General features: G+C 32.4%; 1 protein-coding gene across 3 annotated transcripts in view; it reads right to left on the minus strand.

Moving 5' to 3' along the window:
• Positions 1-1,813: 1,813 nt before the first annotated feature.
• The window catches only part of LOC130900798 (potassium channel subfamily K member 1-like), a 48,094-nt gene continuing 33,025 nt past the window's right edge, over positions 1,814-16,882 (minus strand). For 2 of the 3 annotated variants that reach the window (XM_057811675.1, XM_057811674.1), the window contains 4 exons: positions 4,758-4,898; positions 4,450-4,659; positions 4,155-4,343; positions 1,814-3,469 (listed from right to left, as the gene is read on the minus strand). In XM_057811675.1, the coding sequence (XP_057667658.1) occupies positions 3,195-3,469; positions 4,155-4,343; positions 4,450-4,659; positions 4,758-4,898 (815 nt within the window). In that variant the 3' untranslated portion in view covers positions 1,814-3,194. Of the gene's footprint in view, positions 3,470-4,154; positions 4,344-4,449; positions 4,660-4,757; positions 4,899-9,205; positions 9,755-16,882 lie in introns of those variants that run through there. The other variant, XM_057811673.1, reaches the window with a different exon arrangement.

The following is a 16,882-nucleotide window of genomic DNA, read 5'->3' on the forward strand; positions in this document are numbered from 1 at the left end:
ACCAGTACCGATTTATTAATGTTTAAACTAAATTTTCAATATATCTCTTTACTATCTCAAAATTTAATATATATTATATATATATATATATATATATATATATATATATATATTATATATATATATATATATATATATATATATATATATATTATATAGTAAATACTTCTTTTTAATATTTAGGTAATTCTCTATCCACTAAATACTACTTATTCTATCCAATTTTATTTGTTTATAGAGGCCTCTTATATGTCTAATAATTGATGTTATAAGATATGTGCTAGTGATGGGAATTAAAAGATTTAAAATAACACTTACACCTTTGTAATGGTTATATAAAGGTAAATATCTCTATATCCAATCATATTATAAAGCTAGTTTAATAATATTTGAATGTATGTTACTTGGTTGTAGATAACCTACCTTTCTAATATTTGCTTTATCAAATTAATATTTTATTCCAAATTGAATTGAAACATCATGTGAAAAGTGGCAATAATAAATGATGGTTGTTGCAAAATGTGAGTTCAAGGAATTGGGTCCTCAAATGCTAATTTTCAATAAGTTATTTTGAAGTGTCTCAAATAGATATGTCAATAATTTTTCAGTCCTGGCCGGGTAGGAATAAAAAAGATAAATCAACATAGATTTTTAAATTGCAGACAAAAATAGCTCCTCAAAGTTTGACTGATTACTTATATTTACAAAATTACGGAGGCTAGAGTGTAAAGGATGATAATTACAGCATAAAAAAAATCAAATTTTGCTAAATTACGAATTAAATTTGCATAAAGTTGTTTAGAACAAATTAACATTTTAAAATGAAAAAACTTCTTTTGCTCCTAAGCATACTACTGTATCATCCAGAAAATACTGAAAAAAAGATTTTTTATTGGATAAAATTATTAAAATTGAATTTGAAAATTTCAATTTGTTCTAACTTTGCTATAATAATTAAAGAAAATTCTCTGAAATTAAAGTTTTTTCGACCCATTATCGTTTTTCATAAAATCAGAAAAAACACTTTTTATTAATGGTCTTCGCGCCTACCTAGGAAATGATTTAGAAAAGTTCTTGACATCTATTTCGGACACTTCTTGGTAATTTATTCTAAAAATGTAGTAACTTATTCAGAATTGTCATTTGGGGATCCATTTTCTTGGACTACTTTAGTAGATTTAGAGATATTCATAAGTTTGACGTTATAAAAAATCGCTAATATGGAAACTGTGATAGAAAAAAAATTTTATACAATATGGTGGTTGAATGTATGTTTAAGAATAATTGGAAAGACATTATAGTTTATTTACTTACAAATTTTGGTTCATAAATAAACCTACACAAATGACTTGAGTTGGCTACAGAAAATGCATCATGCACCGTATTAAAATCTGAGATACTTGAAATAAACCTATTTCTTGAGAAATAAAAAATGATTTCAAGGACATGCTGAACCACGTCTATTTTTGTTCAACACATTTGGCTTACTAATGTACCCTTATTTTTTACATATAAAGTAAATTAAAAGAAACTTGCCAAAATGCTATTGAGAATAATTGGATTGTATAGAAGATTTTGCTTTTCAAACTTCTTTCTTCCATAATAGGTCTATCACCTATTTTCGATATCTTTCCTTATTCCGACTCTAGGTGTCACTCTACCACTTTCGTGGTCGACTATTTTGTGCTCCTATTGGAGATTTATCCCTTGCTGTGTTTACCAGTGTATCGTTTGTCAATCGAATTATAAATTGGTTGCATTGTTCCTTATGCTGAGATATTCATTTATTAATACATCTCATGATCGTCTGATATTTTCGTTTCTTTTTCGGTAGGGTTGTGTTTTTCTCGAGATTCGCATGAGAATTTTCATTCCTGTGGTCTCAAAGTGTTGTTTCATTTTTGTGTTTCGTCTTGTTTCTGAAGTATAGGTATAATTTTTGCTTTTAAAATTATTTCGCCGTATTAAGTTCTGAAGACATCCTTATTTGCTCTGATTGCTCTGGTTACTTGTCCTTTTACCACGTCTTCTACGTCTCCATAACTGTTATGTTAATACCAAGGTACATGAATTTAATTCTCTGTTGTATTATTTGATCTTCTAGTTCTAATTTACATCGTGGGCTTATTTGATGTTGTCATGCACATAATTTTTACAGTCGGGATAGTCATATTATACTGCTTTCCTGTGAGATTTATAACCTTTGAAGATCATCTTCATTTTTGGCATATATCATGGCGTCATAGATTGCATTGGCGCACCTTTTTTGTTGGTGATAATTTTCGAATCACCCTTCAAAAACAAATGTGCCTTAAATCAGAGGATCTTGCGGACTATTGAATGAAGTCTCTTTCTAATGAATTACCTACAAGTTGGTTCATTGTGATATTACCTCATAGTTCTACTGTAATTTTGAAGATGTGCTAAAAAATGTATTAAATATGAAAACATTACAACCAAGTGATCGTGGTCGAAGCGTGGTGAATCAACACAGACCCTTCAGTTGATGCTGTGTTTTTGGCGAGATTGTAAATGCTGAAACCTGTTACAATCATCATGCTGAAACCTGTTACAATCATCATGCTTCCAACAATTGATCAGATTACAGAAGTAAATACAAAATAAACGTTCGGATTTGGCGTTGTGTTCCTCCAAGACAATTTCAGGCCCGACACATCCTTAATAAAAACTAACTGAACTTAATTGGGAAGTTGCAATGTGCCAACCATATAGCCTGAATATTACCCCCACAGAAAAAAATTGTCAATTACAAAGACGTCGACAATCATATTGCCAAATAAGCATAATAATTGCACATGTGAAATTGTATCGTAAATTAAGAAAGAATCGGAAAATAGCTTTTAACTGACTTTAATTTGAGAATAATATGCAAAGTAATAGTTTCGTTAATAATTTTCAGATAACACAAATGCACTAGATCTATAAAAGTAGCATGAAATCTGTAAAACCCGGAATCAAAACTACTGTGAAGTATTTCGGAGAAAATGATAAATTAAAATACTGGAATCATGCCTAACTAATATAATGAAAATTCTATAAACAAAAATTTCCAAATCATCCAGTAAAATATAAATTTTACTTGAGTCATGAAAAATATTTTTTTACATATTTTTTCGAAATGACGGGTTCAAATATTTTCACCTAAACGTAATGGATTGTAATTCTACTATTTTTTATGGAATCATCTTCAAAACAGAATCTTCTGGACTTGGACTGTCGTTCCGTCGAGATCTAACCCTTACTACTTGTCTATGAGTATTTTCTTCTTCGTTTTGTTGCGTTAAAGTATTAGCTCCGTAATGAATATCGTGACCAGAAGAAGCCAAACGTAATTTTTCAGAACTTTCATCACCTTTAACCGTAAAGAGTAAACCTAAATTGAGTTGTGGAATGTCGTAGAATACTGCTAGCGTTAACATCATTATAGTTATGCCCAAAAATAGGTAACCTGCAACAGAAACGACGTTAAATTTTTATATTACTCCCGTTAAGTTGTTAAAAGCACAATAATAAAAAGAGAATAACAAAGGAAAAGTTTTGATAAAAAAATACATCAAATATTTATGCAATGAAAACGCTAGTTACTGAATGCCAACGAACCGTTTGTTATGATAATACCACGGAGAATAATTTAAAGGTCATTTTAAATATTTAGGAAATTGACTTCAATTTAACAATTTCTGAGATTCCACTCTCTGGAGACCTGGTACATACTTTTTTGTTTGTTGTATATTATTAATCTACCATAAATACAAAAAAGATTAGTATCATTGAATATGTGTTTTCCATACTTTTAAAAAAGAGGTTCCAATACGGCTCCATTTTACATTTTTCGTTAGGATGACTTTGCGATACAATTTTCGATGAGCTGTTTTTTTTTCTTAACCTTAAATTAGAACGGTGTACCAGAAGTAGCCACTTCTAATTAATATATTCGAAAAGTAAATTTATTCAGTTCAATATTTATGATGGAAATATTGTAGCTTCCATTTGTTCAGATTTCTATCGCCAACGAGCGTATCGCTTGTTAAAATTTTGGATTTGAATTCAATTAGGGAAGTTTTCAAACATATGACGATACTGGTTAGGTTAGGTTGTTTCAATAATTTTTATATATACTTTTTATTACTCACAAGTTGTTGCTATTTTGTAGAGCGGACGGTAAGGCTGATCTAATGAATCACCAGGTATGTAATCCCCTAAACCTATGGTTGTCAAGGATATGAAGCAATAATATATCGAATCTAAATAGTCCCATTCTGGTTCTATTGTAGCAAATATAGCGGCCGGAAGCAACAGGAAAAAGCATACCAGGATGAGCACTGAAAACATTATTCATTGTATTATATGTTCACATATAATAAAAGACAAATAATATTACAAAATTCACTCTGTATAAAGCTGAATTATATTCATTTATGTACTTACCAATAATCATAAGGTGCATTATTCTAATATTAAAAGGTTGATACAAATGACCAAGTCGCGAATTAAGCCATTGTAGTATTCCAATTGTTGGTACCAAAAGTCTTTCCACTAATGCAGAAAGAAGTACCAATGTCAAAGGAATGCCAACCATCGCATACAACATGCAGAAAACTTTACCAGTTCTACTCAGAGGCGTTACGTGACCATAACCTGAAAAATTTAAAACTGCATCATATCAGAAACAACTGATCCACGGGAATGTAGTTGGAATGGATCAGTACCTTTATACGGAACAAAAAAATACTCACCTATTGTTGTCACGACTGTGCTCGCGAAGAAAAGCGATTGCCCAAAACTCCAATTTGGTTCTCCAGTTGCATTTCTCACAGCCGACACTCCTCTGTTGCTGGCATGTATAATTTCAGAAATTAACTCTTCCAAATCGACATCTGAAAATTATGATCTGAATTACAAAAAATAAATACAAGATATATCATGCGAGGAGAACTAACTCTTAGAAATATACCAATATCAAAAAACTGAAATACAGAATAGAAAATAGTTTTAAAATCACACCATATCTCTTAAAGGATCAATAAAATTTTGATCAAATCAAACTTAATTGTTAAGCAAATTAAATGATTAGGGGTGGCGGTCGATTTGCCAAAGCATGAAAGTCTCTCCATTGAATTTTGATCAGAAGTATTTTTTATAGTTTTTTAAGTGTATTCTAGTAATAATAATAACTCAATTCATGGGTTTAATGATCTATCAAGGTAAAAATGGAAACAAAATATGAATGAGTAGTGCAGATTTTTCATATTTAAATACTTTTATTTACACGGCACAATTGATATCACCATATTCTAACGTTGTTATTAATTAATTATGACTTTTAATCAATTATCTAAATTGAGTAACTGTGATAATATTTAGTTGATGAAAAAGTTGACATTTCAATTATCACATAGTCATATGATCGTATAAGTACAAAATCTTTAAAAAGCATTCCACTCAGTAATATTTTACAAAAAGTGCGGATAATGTAAATGTCAAATGTTATCGAAAGATACCAAAGTATACCATACTTTATCATTCTTTACTATAATAGTAATAAAATCTTGTTACATCATGTTTTATTTCGTTATAATCACTTGGTTGGCAACAGACATTGTGGCCTAGAACGATGTAAAAATTATTGTTAGATGATTGTTATTGAAAAGGATCTAAACATTACGATGATTAAGATGTTTGTTGTTTTTTATCAAAATATTATAATTAAATGCAACATCTGCAATTTGAGATATAAAATAAATTGGATTTTAACCAGAAGAAAAGTACAGGGTACGGCATTAGTGTGGGAAAGTCAAATTCCTCTTTTCTTGAGATACGAGCAAATTAAACGTTTATATATTTCACAAAAAATCCACGATTCCTGATGACTTTCCATACCAAGTCGGTAAAGTGAGAAGCCGACAAAATATAAATTATTAGGAGAGCATAGTTAGTTGTTATTATTTTAGAGCAAGATATCTTTGTCAAACCAAAATTGAGTTGATTTAGGTAACAAAGTTTTTTTAAAACGGGCTAGAAATTAGTACTTTCCGGTTCATTTTTAGGTCAGAAAATCTCATTTTGTCCGACCAAGCCGAAAAATTATTGTGATAGTCCGGTAAAAGCTTTTTTCTACGACCGTGCGTTTTAACCCACTTTCCCGCACGCATTTTAGTTTTGAAACTAGTGACATTCTTCAAAGGAGAAACAAATATCAAAACTGGTTTGATATCAGTTGCTATGACAACCCAAGCGTGTAATTGTTACTAAAACGTCAAAGTTGTTCAAAACGTCTTGGAAGTGACCGAATAAGAACAATCTTCTTTTAAATTAAACCACATTAAACCGAATCCGATACAATAATATTAATGGATTCATCCGACGAATAACTTCCCGAAGCCGTTTTGAAGGCTGCAAATGAAGCTAATTCCGAGCTGTTACCTGCCAAATCCAGACTAAAGTATGAGAAGCAATACGACCATTTGGTATTTATATTGCCTCGAAGGCATTACAGGTTTGCTGTGATTTTCCTGTAGGTAACCGTTCGTCAGCCAAATTGTCGACTACAGGTACATGATATAGCAGCAACTGTACCTGTCATTACACACAACCTACTTAATACATTCCAAAAGCTATTTGGTTCGTCGAGCCATTTTATTTTGTACTGATTATTTTTTTATTTCAGCCCTAAATTTTTAATCTCTTGCATGATAATAGTAGGAGGCACAAACGATAAACGAGAGAAATTTTTTGTCTATGTCAGGGTTGTTCCTAAAGTATACTGAAATGTCCCTATATCACCCATTTACACAAAACGTGAAGCTTCTCTCTCTCTAGTATATTACTGATTTAAAAATAAAATTTTAAAACAACAACAGAAATAGAATATAACCACTATTACTGCCTTATAATAAGTATTTAAATTTTGTAATCGCTACGTATCTACTAATACTGTGATTACTTATATTAGCGAAATTTCTGCCAATTAATTGTTAAATAAACAATATTTGAATGAAAAAAAAACAGAAATATTTGACACTTCTTGACCCCGTAGTTACCAAAGCGTCTCAGCTATATCCTCGCGTGTTTGCATGATGATTGCTTGTTTACGGAAAAAAGCAACTTATTTTTGAAATCATATTAAACGAATAAAAAGTTACAAAAGCTCATTCATAAACTATACGAATGTGAGATTGATAAGAAACCTTTGGAGCAAACTTCAGTCATTTTTGAAAAAAAAACCCTAAACATAAGAAAGGAATTTGTCAATTTTCATTGTAATACCTATGTCAATAAACTTTTTTGGCTTCAGAATATTTTCAATTTATGACTTTACTTTACATCCAAAAAAGATCTCAATTTATTTTGATGTGTTTTCATGCAAGAGACAGAGAATTCTTAAAATTGTTATGGGGTTGTAATAAAGAGAGAGCTGGTGAGTAGTTTGTAGGAGGCGAAGAAATGCATTATTGTATAAAGAAATCATCAACTTTTGCAGAAGTATGAGTTCAATTTTGAACATAAGCCTCCATTTCCTTTCTCCATGCTTCTCAAGTTTAGGATATTTGCGTCCATTTTAATTCAGCGAGCTTTTTCAAATCGTCTGATCAAGTAATTTGTGGCCTGCTTCTTTTCTTCTTCTAGTTCCAAGATCTCGAATAATTATCTTATTCCATAGATCGTTCTTTTGTCTCAAGGGAAGTCCTGCGATTTGCAACTTTACCTCTGCCACTTGGCGTCCCTCACGTGTATTTGGTCATGGAGTTACTGCTTTTCCTGTCTGCCAATTTGATGTTCAACATTTGTGTTTCGATGGACGAAAAAAATACATGAATATGTATATATTTCATTTAACACTGCAGCTCTGAGCACCCTTTGATAAATAAGAACGTGATATAATGTTGAAATTTTTGAATGTCTTGAAGAATATTAGTCGAGCAGCAACATCAGTGGCAAAGTCGAGCTGATAGAAGTAGCTAAAATTTTTTTTAATGAAGTAATAAAGCGAGTGGAAGAGTGTTTAGGTACACGAAAGTAGCTCAGCCGAAATAATGAATTTAAATTTACTAACACCAGAGAATATTTCAATTGAAAACATTTGTGACCAGACATGAAAAAGCTTCCTATTATATTATTATTGTTTAATGTGACATCTAGGGGGGTGGAAATTATCCACAGTTGGGTAAAGTTATATTGACGACAACATAAATAACAATTTAGAACGAGAAATTTTTTTTAAACGATTAACAAGACCAACTGTACCATACGAAGTGTTAACAATATTACAAGTATAACTACTGCAGGAAGTACTACGTATGTCATATAGTATTACGAGTAAACAAAATCCACTTGGAACTTGGAATAACTGTAGTAATATTACTATTGATTATAATTATGTTGACAAAAATTAATGATATATTATTGTTTTTCCTGATAGTTGTAGATTAAATATAGTATTATATTCGTGAGTGAATGGCTATTATTAGCTATGAAAAATATCAAGCATCAATCGTATGTATTTTTGCAAATTTCCCCGTGGAAATTATAGAGCTTATTTAGATTTTATTGCGGCTAAAGACCGTTTTATTAATCAAAAGAAAAATATTAGCAACAAGAACATCCATTTTAAGTAAGTTGATGGGGTTTAAGTACCTCCAAATTGCGGAGGCAATCATAAACAAACTATGAAGCAAAATCAGAAAAGAATGTAATAATGAAATAAAAATTTTAATGTTCTTTTTTCATAGAATACTATAATTAATTCTTCGCATATTATTACAATTTCCAACTATTTATCAACAATCTAAGGGTGCAAAAATATTTTTTTGCCATATTTTGTCATACTTAATGCTTTCAAATTATATGTTTTACAAAAAGTGAATATTCTGATCACCACAGGTTTTTGGTATGTATAACAAAATTGTAATAGGTTGAAACATGAATAAGAAATAATTCCATCTAGTTAGATAAAATTTTTGCATATTTCTCGAAAATGTTGAATTTATGTAGAAACTGACCCCTATAACACTCGAAAGATTTTTCCATGATCTATCTATAGGAATTTTTTCAATTAGACATACATTTTAGTCGTAAATACAGCTGTTGAAGTGCGCGTTAAATTTTTTTCAATTTGAAATCTAATTTACCTGGACTACAAGGATTTATCTGTTATGAATATTTTTTTTCGATATCTAAAACTAACCTGTTACATTAGGATTTGCTGAGTGAAATTTCTGTATAGCTGCCCTTAATCGCATCCTAGTAAGTCTATCCTGAGGATCTTCTAAATAAGTGAATATAGCCGCTCCACTGCATACGAAAAAAATATAAAAAAACAAAAAAACTGAAAATAAATACGTAGATCTGCACATTCCTAAAATTTTTAGACCTTGATAATCTTTTTTGATGGACGATCTTTTTATAGGAATCAATTTCTCGATTTCCTCCGAATTGTAAGGAATACTTATGGATCCGTAATACCCGTGATCCATTTCAAATGTTCAATGTTTAAATACCACTCTATACGACAGTTTTCACTTTTGTTATAAATATTCACTTGGATGTGAGAAAAGTTCATTTTTTAATACGAAAACGTAAGTGAAAATCTGTATAGTCCGTTCTTTCATTTTGGAAATTTCTAAAAAACTTCAAATCACCGAAAAAAGACTCACTACTTTGTCACTAACATGAATATCAATCTGTTGTTAACAACTGGCAAGATTTTACAGTTCAGACTAGGTTATATATATATATACGTATCTTATCGTAAATTGTTGATTAGAGGGGTTTTTATTTAGTTTCTTTCGTCTTCTGATGTTAATTACCTGAGTATATAGTCAATTAACTTTGTCAATAACTATTGATAACAATAAACAATTTATTGGAGGCAAACAAAATTGTGGATTGTTGTGAGTTTTTGAAACTAGAAAATAGAAACTAGAAATTGTTTATAAATAAATTATTTGTACTTGTACCGAGGGTAAAATGAATAATATACCAGTATTTGTTGAATAAATCCGAATTAAATTTATTTTTGCTATATGAGGATTGTCGTTAATTTTCAGCTCTTTTGAACGCTTAGTTTCTGTTTGACAAACGTGCGCATGAGTCATTGTGAAGATTTTATTGAAAATGGAAAAAATTGAGTATCGAACTGTCAGTAATACACTTACGCAAATCAATGGGAGGAAGACACTGTGTACGTAGACTTTGCATCATCATTTACGACCGTAAAATTTTAAGCAACTGAATTTATACAGGGCCAACCAAAAACTACGACAACATGCAGATAGATAAAAATGTCCAATGGGACTGGACGACCGGAGGATTGAAGTAAGAGAGATAGAAGAGGCAATCGATATGAAAATAACGCAATTGTCATATATATTTACTGAGGAATTATGCATACGTAAGCTATCCGCCGGAATTGCTCAGTTTAGACCAAAAGCCCATTCGGACGAACAATTCCCGGGGCTTATCGAAGGTTTAAGCAAAAGATAGTGGTTTGTAAAGGGCGAGCTCCGTTTCTTGGAATAGTCATGGACTTGTATTCATTGACCATCTCCCAAAAGGTAAATCCATAATATGAGAATATTACGCCTCATTGCTTGATAGGGTAAAGAGAGAAAAGAGAAAAAGCATTTGAAGAAAAAGAAAGTGATTCTCCACTCTGATTTCTAACCTCAAAGTTTCATTTGCGGGAGAGATATTTTCTTCAGACGTATTTTCGTATTATAGTACTTTCAGAAATTTATTCTAGTTCAATTAAATATAGCTTAATGAAAAAAATAACAAATTATCGTCTTTAGAGACTGAAGGTAAACAGTTTACCTTCAGTGTCTGAAGACAATAACTTGGTTATCGAAACAGACAGTGTAATTGTGAGTGTTGGTGTAGTGGTGGTGTAAACAGTGTATTCAGTATGAATATCGCCAACGGTTCCATAAATTCTTACTTATTTCATAATTCAAGCCTTTTTATTCAAATGATAAATTCTTTTTCAAACAATTTTCAAAAACCTACGCATTGATGCTGGTATTCATTATCTTTTCTTTATTCAAAGAGCAGCACGTCCAAATCGTATTTTTATCCTATGTATTGGATAGTACATCGTATATCTTTATCAAAATTCCTTCTATTTAATCCAGGTCTCATCTAAATATTAAAAGTTCTAATTTCATACAGATATTTAGATCGCCAAGTTACTATATCGTTTCTTTATTTTTAAAAATCCTTCAGTTTCCTGCCTTCAAATCTAAAATGGAAAGCAGTAGAAAACCAACCTAGTAATAGCACTCGACGATTATCGGAGTCCCTTGGACCTTCTAAAGATAACATACATCGCAATTCAAAATCATTAGATAAGATCTATGAAAGCTGTCGAATAGTGCTACACGAGTTAACCAAGATTCAAGCGAATCATCTGGTAGAGATAATCTTTTTATTAGACCCATTGTGTTACTTGCAATGAGTATTGGGTTTATCTAAATGTTCCTAACGTGCAAAATCAGTGTTTAGACATAGGACATTTACTAGAGCCCGTTCTCAAAGAGAGGTTGATTCGAGCGGAAACTCTTGTTGTGTGTCTAATAGAATTTTGAAGTTATTCGAGATGGTCGGGCTATCAGAAATATCTAGTAAACCCGGTTGTCTTACAAAAATACAATGCTAAACCACTTACAAAGATATTAACGCGGAATAATTTCGAATCACTTGGTGGTATTAAGCTCCTTCTACATCCAGTATTTAGCCCGGGCTTTGCACGATCAGATTACTATGTATTCAGATCCATTCTGAAATTGTTGCGTGTGAAAGAATTTGAAATGCTAAAAATGCAGTGTGACAATTTGTTGCATCTTGCAAGCTAAACAATTGTTTTATCGAGGTTTCAAAGAGCTTGCTGAACGTTGGGTTCAAACCATAGAATACTGAACAAAATGAACATTCTATAACAATCTAGCGGTTTATGATAAGAAATATCTTTTCATTTCTTTCAATATTTATATACACCACGCTAACTGACATTTGTATCTAATATTTGTATAGTCATAGACAAGTACACCAATACCCAATTACACTGTCTGATAGATGTTTGGATACCGAAGTTTACCTGAGACAGTGTAATTGTGAATGTTGTTTAGTCGTAATAGTGAACAATGTATGAATATTATGAGCGGTTTTGGAAAGTCCAACTTATGTTCTTACAATTAAGGAGTGTAGAATCAAAAAGTAGAATCTTTATTTTTGTTATTTTGTAGAAAATCTGTTGAAATAATTCTTTTCAAATTATCGATGAATACATAAAATGTAAGGAAATATTATCGTAATATAATATAGTCTACAGGGGTCGAAAAGTAACGTCATTTCAACGCATTTAAAGGTTATTTGAGTTTTTTTTGTATTTAGATGTCGTGTTAAAGATATTTTAAAGTTGTTGTGACTCGTTCTCTAAATAATTGTATATTAGGTTTTTTTTGCAATTCGGGGTGAAATATACAACCAAATACTATATCCGACAGTGTATATTTTGTAATTTCACAAGATTAGTAACACAACAATGGCGACTAACAACATTTACGATATTTATATTTTAGATATTTATAAATATATATATATATATATATATATATATATATATATATATATATATATATATAAATAAAAATTAACTCCGCCTAGGGTGGTTGATGGGTGGATTGAGTAGCCCATTGACTATCACTGCCGGTCCCAAGCCCGGATAAAGGAAGAGGGTTAAGGGGTGAGGCCAGCAACCTGCCCCTCGTAAAAAGAAAAAACGCTCACAGAACTGTCACACTAGCCTCGGAAACTGGACGGAGCATTGATGACGACACGGCACGAAAACGGAAAAAACGAGTATGGAAAGAAAACATAGTAAGACTCGGAAGTTGGAACATTACATCATGGAGCAACAAAGACTATGAGGTGGTCTTAGAAATAGAGAAAAACAAAATAGATTTCTGCGCACTTTCAGAGACCAAGAAGAAAGGCAATGGCAGTCAAAGGTACCAAAATTACATACTGTTTTATAGTGGAGTCGACAAGAACTTGCGAGCACGGGGAGGAGTAGGGTTACTAGTGAATAAAAAATTTGAAAAAGATATTAAGGAAGTACAGTATATAAGTCATAGCATCATACAGATAACAGTAGAGCTGGCCAACGAAAGAACACACCTACTAAGTATATATGCACCGGATGTAAGCAAACCGAAAAAAGAAAGGGAAGCTTTTTTTGATGCCTTGCAAGCTACGTTAGACAAAATACCCAGTAAAGACAAAGTGTTTATTATGGGCGACTTTAACTCAAGAATTGGAAACATAGTTATCCCAGGAATCATGCATAGTTTCAACGAAGAAGCAGTGAATGATAACGGAGATATATTGATAGATGTATGCGCCCTCAACGAATTACCTATCAACAACACATATTTTGATCATAAGGAACAACAAAAGTACACCTTCGCTAACACGAGAGGCCAAAAATCAACTATTGACTACATAATTACAAACAGAAAAGTCCACCCCTCCCAGATACTTGACGTACGGGTATTAACATCGGCAAATATCGGCACACAACACGGTTTAGTATTGTGTAAATACCGCGTATCCCACATAATAAAGAAAAGAAAAACACCCAATTACGTATCGAAATTTAATATAGAGTCGCTTAAGGATGAAAGCATTAAATACCTCTATCAAAACAGACTCCGCGAAAAAATTGTCCAAAACCCTATAAAAGAAACCGACAACGTAGAAGCCGCCTGGGAGAAACTAAAGAATAACATAAAGAACAGCGCAAAGGAATCCCTAGGAGAAAGAAGAATAGACACGAATAGAACACACAATAAACCCTGGTTCACTCTAGAAATTAAGGAACTGGCAAATGAAAAAAAGAAAGCGTACATAAAATACATTACCAATAGAACACAGGAAGAATACGAAGTCTATAAAAGAGTGAGAAATAGAACAACCAACACAATAAAAGAACTGAAAAAAACATACTGGGAAAATTTCTCAGTGGAAATGGAACATGATTTGTACGGAGGCCAGAAAAAAATATGGAACATGATACGAAAAAGGAAGAAACCAATCAACGAGGAGGTAGTGATAAATGTTATAAATCAGGAAACATGGGCAGCACATTTTGAGATCCTATATGATAAAAACGGAAGCAGGGACGAAGAAGAAGTCGCAAACCCGCCATCCCCAAACGAACAGGAAGAAACCATCACATTAGAAGAAGTACAAACAACCATAAAGAAACTAAAGAATAGAAAATCACTAGGTACAGACAATATCCCAAATGAACTACTGAAGAACGGGGGCCCAGAAATCGAAAAAGAATTAATAATACTGTACAATACTGTACTGTACAATAAAATAGAAAGAACTGGAGTAATACCCGAAGAATGGAGAACTAGTATAACTATACCTATATACAAGAAAGGTTTGAAATCAGATCCGAAGAATTACAGAGGCATAACGCTACTTAGTAGTGTGTTAAAGTTATTTACCAAGATACTTGCAAATAAGATAACTGCTAAGGTAGGCATCTCAGAAGAACAACAAGGCTTCCGCCCAAACAGATCCACTATAGACGCAATATTTATATTACGCCAGTTGATAGAGAAATCCATAGAATACAATAAACCCATGTACACATGTTTCGTAGATCTAAAGCAAGCATTCGATAGAGTAAAACTCAACGATGTAATCCACCGACTAAACCAAAAAGGCGTCAAGAAGCATTATACAAATCTAGTAAGGCAACTTAACATCAACACCAAAACAAGAATAAAAACAGACTGTGGGCTAACAAGAGAACTCAAAGTCTCATCCGGCATAAGACAGGGAGATAGCCTCAGTCCATGCCTTTTCAACGTAATAGTGGACCAAATAATTGAGAGCGTAAACGAAGTTAATGCAGGATTCGAAATGAATAACCGTCGCCTGAGAATCCTTTGCTACGCAGATGACGCTATACTTATAGCTGAAAATGAAGACGATCTACAACGCCTCCTTCATAAATTTAACCTGACGGCACAGAGACTTAACATGCAAATCTCATGCGAGAAAACACAAAGCATGGTAATATCCAAAGACCCAATAAGATGCAAGTTGGTAGTAAATGAGCGCATTATAGAGCAAGTAATGAATTTCAACTACTTGAAACATAACGGACGAGGTAGATAAGCAGATCAAGAAAGCAACTAGAATATCGGGATATTTACGGGACATTATATGGAGAAATAAATATATGAGCATAGAAAGTAAGACGCGAATCTACAAGACCTGTATCAGACCCATACTAACCTATGCCGCAGAAACAAGGGCAGACACAACACAAACAAAGAGAAAAATGAGAACAGCAGAGATGAAGATATTACGAACAATAAAGGGTACCACACTCCACGATAGAATACCCAACACAGATACCTTAAGAGAACTGGGAGTACAAGATGTCGTTAGATGGGTAAGAGCAAGACGCCGACAATGGAGAGACCATGTAGAACGAATGGCTCCAGAACGGATTGCCAAATGGGCCAAAACACAGAAACCAGACACAAGATGCCCAATCGGTAGGCCCCCAAAACGCTGGTACGATAGCTGGACATCGGCGTCACAAGAGGGCAGATGACAGACCTGACAGGACCTCGTCCTACTACAAGAAGAAGAAGAAGAAGAAGATATTTATAAATGCCAAAAATAGTTCTCTAAGTTCAAATCCGACAAGCTTTTTTCTCGGAGTCGACGAAGAAGATCAACTACATTAGACAACGAGTTGCTAGGGCAGAAGTGAAATCAAGTTTCCAAACCAAGTTTCTTTACCCTTAATAATTCAAGAAAATTTGCAGCAAATTGAAAAAATAAGCAGAACAGGAAAACCAAGATCAATTTTTCCGATAATACCTCAAAGAGAACAAATCCAAAATATCCATTCCATGCATCGTATAACTTAAATAGCACCATACTGAACCGTCTTTTGATTGTTTGATCATGGGCCCTATATGATAAACCAGTGGCTCTCACCAAAAGTCTTGCGAAGCCGGGCTTACATCCCAAAAGGCGGTTCTGTGTATCTGATAAATTACAAGCAGAATTATTCATTTTTAAGCCTGGAGAAACTTTTAATGTAGATATTAATAGTGACCAGTTGGATCGATGGAATGCATCTTTAATTGTAAATTATCTGGAGACTGTTAACAGAAAAGGCGTTATTATTGAATGACTGAATTAATGAATAAGGCTTGTCGATATTACCTCATCCATCCATACTTGTCCGATACCGAAATAAAAATTTGAGAAAGCCACATTTTTTCATGTTGTTTTCATTCATTTTACTGGCAATTACTCCTTAAATATTCTTAATACCGATATTATTCGATGAAACCGCTTAATTGTTTTTTTATTACTGTCCATGTTTTACTACCACTCTACCAACCGCCGATAAACAAAGTAACTGCCCATTATTTTTTTTCAGCAGAATAAAATAACCTCTTACCTTTTTGGAATAACGTTTAAAAAATTAGTTTCTTTTCCGATATTTCATTCCATAATTTAGCCGTCTTTTGTATAAAAAGCAGACGACGTAATCTTGATAAGACAAAAAAAATGACATCCACGGAATGCAAATTACAAGATTTGAAAAATCGAAAAAATTTATGAAGTTTTAACGGAAGTTATCGAAAGGTCAAAATTCGAATATTTGGGAATAGAATTATTCAGTTAGAAGACCTGAAGACCTTTGAATTTTGCAAAGCTGGAAGCTATGCAGAATAAGAAAAATTTAGACTTACTGATTTAACAAATATTGGATACATTGTTTAAAAATTTCATATTATTTATATTTATTCGATGATTT

Source organism: Diorhabda carinulata, chromosome X, assembly GCF_026250575.1.
Source record: "Diorhabda carinulata isolate Delta chromosome X, icDioCari1.1, whole genome shotgun sequence".
Taxonomy (NCBI): domain Eukaryota; kingdom Metazoa; phylum Arthropoda; class Insecta; order Coleoptera; family Chrysomelidae; genus Diorhabda; species Diorhabda carinulata.